This window comes from Thunnus thynnus, chromosome 14 (genome assembly GCF_963924715.1).
Source record: "Thunnus thynnus chromosome 14, fThuThy2.1, whole genome shotgun sequence".
NCBI classification, from domain to species: Eukaryota; Metazoa; Chordata; class Actinopteri; order Scombriformes; family Scombridae; genus Thunnus; species Thunnus thynnus.
In genome coordinates, this window is record NC_089530.1 from 15977004 (window position 1) to 15987030 (window position 10027).

The window sequence follows — 10027 nt, forward strand, 5'->3', positions numbered from 1 at the left end:
GTTGAGACTGGGTCTGAGTTAAAGGTGCGCAGTGTATCTACAAACAATCTGTGACATCGCAAGGAGCCAGTCGTGATCCAGTATGAAACTTGGGCAAGCATGATGTGAAAACTTGAAGCCTCCAGTGCACATAGACTGAAAATTTAATTTTCACTAAAGTAGGAGACATCTCGCATCCATAAGTTTTAACTTTTGAAATGAACAATATTTGCAAATTCATGGTCTCTGTTTTTTTTTAATGAGGGAGGAGGAGTAGATGTAGATTTTTTTTGTAGAAAAACTATTTCAGACACAAATTATCATTCAAATAGGAGCATTTGTATATGTCGTCTAACATGTTCGGATGGGCTCGTTAAAGACATTTATTACAAATATAGAAAATGAAGATATCTTCTTCGGATATCCGAGGCAATGATATGACTTGATGTGCTTCCTTAATTAACAGGGTTGCAACTGAAATTGACACAAAATCACAACATGCAATTGAACGCTTGTTTCTTAAAAAAAGATGCAGTATACAAAGTGGCATCGCCTCTAAATTCTGTAGGCACTTCCTCAAACGGGGGTGGGGGGGTCGTCTTATACATAATTGCAGGGTGTTTTGGGATCACGTGACCTCGTCTACACAGGATGTCCCACGCAGTGAGAGCGGGCCTCAAAGTGCTCAGCTCGTGCGGTGCGCTCCAACACGTGAGAAAAGTTTAAGAAAGTTTTGAAGCGATGAAAATTTACCACAGAACCAAACTTCAGTCACATTTAAAGCTTCTATATCTATCGGGTATCCAGCTGGAAATTCTGCGACAACTTTTGTGCCGCTGCGTTAATTAATTGTTGACTCATAATTTAAGCAATATTTCAGGAAACAAACGTTATTTCTCGCTTGGCGTCCGCTTTGCTCTCTTTAAACGTCGATGTTTCTCGCTGCCTCCCATTCATCTGGCAGAGCGGAGGAGCCCGCGTCCAAGGAGAGGATACAATGAAGCAGTGTGTCCTTGTCCGAGACAATGCAGCAAGATGCTACGATGGGAAGACACTGTTTCTCACAAGATCGGGGATGTTTTGCTCGCTTGCAGAGAGAGGCCAGCTTAAAGGTTTGTACTATCCGCTACCTCAACATCCTCATTTCTAATTTACTGACGGGGTGACTCAAAACGATACAAACAACCTTTAGAGCCACCGGCGCACCGCCGCTGGAGCATAAACATCCTGCTGCTCTGCGCGTAAAACGTTGTAAATGGTGCATAATGATACATATCGATACAGATAAACACGGTTCCCACTTCTGTCAAAGCATACACGTGTGATGTGTACGTGTCTCCTCATAGGATGCAGGTATAAATGATGATTATGCGAATATGGAGGCTGTGATTGCCTTGTAGTCCACTATAATCAATAATTCTTTCTATTCTAAGATGTGAGTTGCTCATATAACCATCTTTCTACATTTAATTTTGAATCTGTGAAAGCGTCATGCTCACCAGAGATTAATAGTATGCAGAAGTATTCATTAGTCTTTGTTCATTCTGGTTCGTTGATGTTGGAAATGCTCCTATTCAATACCCCCTCCCCCTAAATGCCTGCTATAGGATTAAATGGACACCACACACACACACACACACACACACACACATTGAGAGAGAGAGAGAGAGGGTTAGTTTCCTTCATTTCTAAATGGCAAATAGTATGACATATAAACTCAAATCCCATGAAAATGATAAACAGCACCTACACACATTATAATGGTTTCCAGTATTTGCCCATAACGGTTAGTTGTTTACACAAACACCTCTGGATGAACAGCAAAGCCTTCAGTGGGAATTTAGCTTTCAGTGTCTCCATGAGATGCAAGCGCTTGAAGGCTTTGAAGGCAGCCATTAATGTAATTTGTAGTGAGATGATAAACAGAGTGATGTGTGTTTCTGCTTGAGCAGATAGTCAGATTTGCCAAACGCTCCAGTGACTCTTGAATATGTAAAAGTGCTCAGCTCAAGTGCTTCAGCCTGACAGTTTGACGGCTATGGCGTATTAAGCTCAGATAATTGGGTGATATTTACTTACAGAGCACACAGTCACTCTACAACGGCTTGAAAACTGTGGTTTTCCCTTAATGATATGCTTTGCAGAAATTATTCACTCTCTTGACAGGTCCAAATGGCAGGAGGGGGGTGTATAGTCGGCAATTCTTTTTCAGTAATGTGAAAAAACTGAGAAAACAAATTCAGAATTAAGAAATTTGTTATATTAAATCATTTCAAATGAAATTCATGGTCAAAATAGCTCATTTGTTTCACAGAAGAGCAATGTGATAAGAATTTGAGGAACACATTCTCCTTTGGTCAGCTGGTATGAGTACATACATGGGAGTTGTCCTCCAAACAAGGTTGTTTCAACATTTCTGTGTGTATGCCTGAATTTCCCTTTTAACAAAGTAGGGTGATGCAATACTCTCAAAGGATGGTAAGGACACCACTACAGCTGATGCAAGATTTGATGTTCAAACCAAGCCGTGACTTGTTTTTTGCTGATAAACAATGATCTGCTTCCTGAACATTAGCATCAAAGATCACCCAACTGTCTGCGTGTCAAGGCTTGTGACTCAAAAATGAGTTTACAACGTGGGAACACTTTTTGAATCCCAGGAATGATGACTGTACCTGATGGATGTCAGAAGGAGCAATTCAGCTACAGAATACAGCTATTGAAATCATGCAGTACTGGAATCTAAATTTGCAATGTCCCCTGACTCAGCACCAAATGTTCCACAGTGTTTGCTGGCACTAAAAAACATCCCCCTGTTTACATAAACTCTCCCTCTCTCCCATCTCATCGTCTTCTCTATTCTCGACTCTAATCCCACTAAAAAGCTACGCTGTCCTTTTATGTGGTTCTAAGAAGTGAGACAGATTTTTAAAAGCTGTTGTACAAGCTGCTAAACATTCTTGAGGTTTTCAGTTCAATTAAACTGTGACCACATGTTGATGTATCACAAACACTGTATGAGTTTAGTTTAATCTGTCAGAACAAACGTGATAATTTATCTCTCACTATTTTTGTTATGATTTATGTCTTCAGCATGATGTCTTTGGCATCCACTGTTATTCATCTCTATACTCATGAAAGTGGTCTCAAGATGCAAAACACAGTGTGCACCAGGATTATGATTTTAACTCTGACGGGTGGTGTTTAGTGTCATTTAAGTGTCATTGAAAACCAGGAATAACATCTAGTTTGCATACTGGCTTATAGAAGTACATTTTTTATTTCAGAATGAATCTCCAGCCTCAGTATAACAAGCTATGACTGACACACTGACCGACTAGACGTCTGATTACAAAGCCAGGACTCAAGAATGAAGACCAAATATGCAATTGTCTTCATCTGTATTGTGGCCCTGGTCATCATCGAAAAGGAGAGCAACATCCTATCAAGGTATATAAGAGTTTGCTCATTACAGACTCTGGATCTTTTGCTTGTACACTCCTTGTGTATGTGTCAGCTAAATGTAAAATATAAGATCTATCTTAGGTGTTTATGCTGCTTCATCTGTTATTAATTGACTTTATTTAATCAAGCCTGTATCTCATCAGGGTCTCTGATAAGCTGATCCAGAGGCAGACTCCACAGCAGACCCCACAAACTCCACTGGATTACAGCAACACGACACAAAATGGCTCCCTGATGGTGCTCAAAATGCTGCTCTCTAAACAGGCTGGTACAAAAGGGAATTACTCTAATCTCTCTGAAGAAGATGATGTAGACACCTACAGCTATAGCGGTGGCCGTAAGCACATATTACTCTTGGCCACCACGAGAACAGGTTCCTCATTCGTGGGGGAATTTTTCAACCAGCACGGAGAGAACATGTTCTACTTGTTTGAGCCTTTGTGGCACGTAGAGCGCATGCTGACCATGGCTGCAGAGGCCAACAACGGGACAGTGTTGGCAGGAATCTACCGGGATGTACTCCAGGGGCTTTTTCTGTGTGATTTCTCTCCTCTTGAGAAGTTCATTTCTCCCCCACCTCAGGACCACGTCACCGCGGCCCTTTTCCGCAGAGAGTCTAGTTTATCGCTCTGTGAAGAGCCTGTCTGCTCTCCTGTGATCAAAGATGTTTTTGAGAGGTAAAGTCCCTAGATATACACGTTTATTAATCAAGGTTAAAATGTTGACTCTAAAAGAGAAACTAAAATGTAACTGTGATTTGGTTGGAAAGAGGGAGGAGCTGCTGGTTCCAGAAGTATTTTTTTATCACTTTAGAATCTGAAAATTCTAAAGTTTTGTTTTAATTATCTTGTTAATGTTCTTGAACATGAAAACATCAGAGTCTCCTGGATATCTTAACAATACTACAGTATAGCTTTATGTCATTGCATTCAGTTTCAGTTATTTCAACTGAGAAGTTCTGAGAAGTCCTGTCTTTTTCTGTCAGTTTTTCATGGTGAATTGCTCAACATACTGCGTAGGATACTGGTGAGCCTCAGCCAATGTTGCTAGTTGTAGAACTGTAGCATATTCAGAAAAAAAAATGTTCTGAATGTGACGTTGACGGTGGACAAAACATTGCATCACAGTTGCTGAATTAATCTCACAATGACACTGAATGCACTTCTGCAAAATGTAATGTGTAGCTTCATGTACTGTATGTTTAACTTTATATTTAGCAAAACAAGACATTTAAGGAAAAATAGCCATTTTCTAACCTTTTCTAACCTATAATCCAGAAAATAATCATCAGGTTAATCAGCAATGAAAATAATTGTTAGCCCTAAATGCTACACAATTTGAAGCTTGGTGATTGGATGTTTCTTCCAAAATGGCCGTTGGATGTCGTAGCTGACTTGACTTTTATCTCCACAGTACCTTATTTTAAAGAGCCAGATATAACACATTTGCTCATCTTTTGTAATGACGATTTAGCCAAGAGAGTTTAATACACATGTAAGTGTTGGAAGTGCTCCAACTTCTTTAAAGGTTATACATGTAGGAATCAGAAATTCCTTCTCATTAGTGACACCGGTGGCCGTTAAGTTAGCTGCAGTCAGCATCCTGTTGCTCATGCTTGGGTGCTCGCTTGCGGAGATGATGTCTTTTCCCTTGTTTACACTTCGCATAATAGCATAAAAGATCTCTAACATTGTGTTTTGCACCATGTTTCTGCAAATCAGCTCTCACCCCCAGTCAGTCAGCCCCTCCTCCCCCTGCTGTACATGTCGACACTCACACAACCCACCAAAATATGCGTTACTCAACCACCCAAACGGCCAACTTTTTTTTTTTTTTTACCAATCGTGTTTACTAAACACCGGTAGGCTCAGTGAGCTGTGGCCAGGGAGCAATGTGCTGCAGGTTTGTTGTGAAATATGTGTTTATTACCACATTTGGACTACCATCAGAAAAAACAAAAGGGGTAAGTTATGTTCCTTTATCGCTCTAGAGCTTGTTTTCTGCTCCTTTGTTGTGGAAATAATGTTGTTTTAGCTGTGTGTGTACTCAGGAGTGGGCGACTTGTCATTGCGGTGGTGTTGTTGTGAAACGTGTTGTGGTTGACGGAGACAGCTAGCTGTCTCATTGTTGACGTTAGCAGGAGAGAGGCAAGGCACTCAGGAGCGCACAAAAACGTCACATCCGTTGGATTTTGGCAGAAAATCTGTCCCAGGTCCTCCATATAGAAATCAGTCCACAGGATGATATAGGCAACTGACAAAGTTGGGGAAGGTCTCATTTTTTTAAGTTCCATTACAACCTGTTCACGCAATAAAAAAACGACTAATAAATGTGAATTGCTTCATAATTCTTACATACAGAACCTTCAACTTTCTGGGCAAAAAATGAACAAGACATTTACTTCTGGAATCATAGCTGTCTGAAATAACTCCTCCCACTTTGCAGCTCTATTGAAAGATATTCATCATGTAAAAACTAAACCTCTCTTGTCTCAGGTATCATTGCAGGACTCGTCGCTGTGGGCCGCTCAACTTTACTCTTGCATCTGAATCTTGCCTTTCCAAGCAACACCATGCCATTAAGACTGTCCGTGTGCGCCAGCTGGACACGCTGCAGCCTTTGGTGGAGGACCCTCGCCTGGATGTGAGAATAATCCAGCTAGTCCGTGATCCACGGGCCATCTTAGCATCCCGCATGGTGGCTTTCTCTTCAAAGTACCAGACGTGGAAGGCCTGGGCGCAGGACGGCCAGGTGCCTGAGGATGACGAGGAGGTCAAAAGGCTTAAAGGAAACTGTGACCACATTAGGATGTCTGCAGAAGTGGGGCTGAGCCAACCTCGCTGGCTTAGGAGCCGCTACATGTTGGTACGTTATGAGGATATTGCTCGCTATCCCATGCAGAAGGCAGAGGAGATGTACAAGTTCACAGGGATACCATTTAGTCCCCAAGCCAGGGAGTGGATTCTGAGGAACACTCAGACCACACAGGAAGCTAGCGGGATTTACTCCACGCAGAAGAACTCATCAGAGCAGGCAGAAAAATGGAGATTTAGTATTCCCTTTACACTGGCTCAGGTAGTGCAGAGAGTGTGTGGACCCACCATGAAGCTGTTTGGCTACAGGTTTGTGGATGATGAAAATACACTGACTGATAAGTCCATCAGCTTGTTGGAGGAGAAACTGTTTCACTAACCTTGTGGTCAAAAATGTAACTGTGAATCTGCAAAAAAAAAAAACAAACAAAAAAAAAAAAACTGCACAGGATGGATGGGAGCTGAGAGAAGCCATTATTGCACAAACCAAAACTCGTCATAAAAGTTGCCATAATAGACACAAAATGCATTTCACTCTTTTTTTTTCTTTTTTTTTTACTGTTGACAGTAACATTTGGGCTATAAAATGATATCCATACTCACCAATGACGTGCCTCATCGTAACAATGAAGAGCCACTTGAGAAAGAGAAGTATTTATTTGTGTTCACCGAGAAGCCTGGTATTTAAGCTTTATGTCATGCTCTGTGTTTCATTTATTTCAATTAAATAAGCATAGACGTTAAGCCTGAATTGTAAGAGATTATTATGTAAGATTTTACTGATAGTTGATCATATTTAGATTTTCAGGGATAAACTAAAGTGAAAGTGATGTATGTGTGTCTTGTTTGTGTGTGTGTCTGCTCATGATTTATGACGCTAGTGCTTAATAACGCCTAGTTCAATCTGTTTTGTGTTTTGATAGATCCTCACTAGACTAGAAAACTGATCACATTAGACCTGATATGCTTTGACAGGGCCTTACGTATTTGACTCAGGTAAAGTGAATGTTGAAAAGAGGAGTATTCATATTATTTCCAAAAGTTTGGTGTGTGAAATGTCTTCAAATGCCATTTAAAGCAATACCTGTGTGATTTAATTCACATGATCACATTCACCACAGTATACCATAGAAAATAGGTTGTTAAGGATGGATATATAATACTCATGAGGTTATATGAAATAAGGCTCTTCTGCTATAGAAGCACTATATTTCTAATGCCTATATTTTGCTTCAGATACCGACCTTGTGTCTTCAACATACAGTACATCTGTAAAAAGTTGAAAATCCAGTAGAAATAGCTTTAGCAATGCATCCTTCAGTGCTGCTCTACTTCTAACTAAACTGGCTGTTTTGGGTGTCATTTCACATAAACATTATCCCTGATAATAAACCGAAGCTCCTGTCAGCAAACTGCCCTGAATCTCAACGTGTGTTCATGGACACAAGAACAAAATTCGATTGTACAAGTAGTTTTATTAATCACTTCCCAGCTCAAAGTTAAGACCTGCTAAGTTCAATATACTCACCCTTTAAAATGATTAGTTGTGAGATTCTTGGGTGTTGAGGGTTTAGCTGACAGTAATATGTAAGGTGTGTGTGTGTGTGTGCTGTATTAATGTGGCCTATGACTTTAAGCAAAACCCAGGTGCTTTTGCGTTAACTGTCACTCTTGATGGTATATAAAGGTATCCACTGTGACTCTAGTTCAATGACAGCATTGTGTTCAGCTTGGCTGAGGCGCTGCTGAAAATGCTGTGCTGCTCATGGAAAGGGATATGCATTTGAGGTACATATAGTAGAGGGCTTATACTACCGTAGTGTTGAGAACACAAATATGAATACATTACAACTAGTAAGTCTTAGGTTGGTGAGACTTACTATTCAAGTATTTTAGCCAAAATGTATACTGTAAAACACCAAGTGCAACTGAAACAATGGATGTAGTCAGTTTATACATTCAGCTAATTCAGATATCAACTGAAACAATGGATGTAGTCAGTTTATACATTCAGCTAATTCAGATGTGTCAGTAATCATTTGGGACAAATACAGTTTTGTAGTTATTCATCTGTCATGAAAATGTATGTTTGACTGTAACCACTGTGGTGGTTTCAACTTTCATAGAGAACAGTGGCTTGCTGTCATGGCGGAAAAAATCATAACATCAATAGCAGAGCTGTTTTAAGTCTTTTCGGGGCAGGTCCAAGTCAAGTCTCAGATCCTTGAAAACATTCCAACTTTAGTCCAAACTCTTAAAAAGCGAAATACAAGTAATTTGAATGCTGACTAATAAAATGCCACGTTTTGCTTTCAAAGCTCTGTTATTAGTGATTATTAAATGGCCTAGACCAGTCCTTTCAATGCATTGGCTCAATTACTGAATATTCAAGCTGTGTGTGCAAATGGGACTGTTGCTGTCTTACCTGCTTTGCATTGATCCTTGATTTTCACATCCAAGTGAATAAGCATGTATAACACACTCATTCTTGTGACTTAAATGTGACTTGACTACAGGCTCTGGTCCACAGAAACTCTCCGCTGTCCATCCATAAACTCAGTAAGGACATACACAAGTTTTTTTTTTTGTTTTTTTACAGATGTAAATGTTCGAGTTTCTCTCATTAAAATTATAATTCAAATGATTCTTTTGTTGTAAAATGGTGCTTTATGGAGCCATTAATATTTCCATCAACCTGTAAATGCTGTTTCAGTCTAACATAATGATTTTTCAGCAGTTGAAGAATCCAGTGTGTTGAAATACACTGGTATTTCAACACACTTTTCCCCATGGTATAAAATTCCCATCAACTGTCCAGAGGAGGAATTGTAACAGGAAATTGTTATGAAAGTGTTTCTGGCACAAACAGCCACTTTGTTTGTGGTATTCTCATTATGATATGACCTGAATGTGTTTGTTAGTATGTGTGCATATTTCATTTATAAAGGTAGCCTGTAAGATTCAAATTTTGATGTACCAACCTGACTTTTTTATAAGCTTAAAATTGACCACACTGGCAATGTGCCGTATCTGTGTCTACAGATCTCTTCCTAGAGAAGGAGTTTAATCATTTCTTCCTACTTCTTGACCTCTGCATTTCCTTTTCAAGGCTCGTCAGTAGAAAAACATCTCTGCAGATAACCAGCACTCAGACATCAAGCATTCCTCCTTCATAGATTCCACAACAAATATTTCTTCTTTCTTATCAATGTAATATATTTTAAGCTTTAAAATGCACAGAGGCTGAGGACGACTTCATGATAATTAATGTGGGATTGTTTACTCAGTTGCATTCTCTCAGTCCAGCTCCATTTTCAAATGCATGCTGTTGCTAGGGATCCCCAAAAGGCAGAGTGGGAGATACTGGGAAAAAAAAAAAGCCGAAACAGGGAGCCCATTCAAGTCTGCATTCTTTCTCTCTGTTTCACGCCCCAGCTGAGTGAATGCACTTTAGAGTTCACAGCTGTTGGTCAAGCTGATTTTTCTCCCCAGATCATTTCATGGCATAGCACAGAATAACACAGTCGATGTTTCCATCCAGCAAAAGAGGAAACGTCTTGGTAATAAGTCACTGATGATCCACGTCTGAGTGGAGTCTAAAGTTTCCTCAAGGCATCCTGTGTTGTTTTTAATTACCATACAGCACCACTAGTCCCTGTATGTTTTACCAGCACAAGTGGTTTCATCATACATAATTTTGCTTAGTGAAAATGTGTAGTGGATGCAAGAACAGAGTATGTTAGATTTACAAAATGATTTACAAATGACTT

The 10027-nt window shown here is 39.9% G+C and overlaps 1 protein-coding gene across 2 annotated transcripts; it reads left to right on the forward strand.

The window, feature by feature from the left end:
* Nucleotides 1-616: 616 nt before the first annotated feature.
* chst3a (carbohydrate (chondroitin 6) sulfotransferase 3a) lies at nt 617-8902 on the forward strand. 2 transcript variants are annotated; one of them, XM_067610205.1, is made up of 5 exons: nt 617-690; nt 944-1091; nt 3267-3429; nt 3588-4121; nt 5940-8902. In XM_067610205.1, exons 3-5 carry the CDS (start codon nt 3350-3352, stop codon nt 6634-6636), a joined length of 1311 nt encoding a protein of 436 aa, XP_067466306.1. In that variant the 5' UTR covers nt 617-690; nt 944-1091; nt 3267-3349; the 3' UTR covers nt 6637-8902. The 2 variants fall into 2 exon arrangements, with proteins under 2 accessions (XP_067466306.1, XP_067466305.1); XM_067610204.1 differs by having other exon boundaries at nt 633-1091.
* Nucleotides 8903-10027: the final 1125 nt, after the last annotated feature.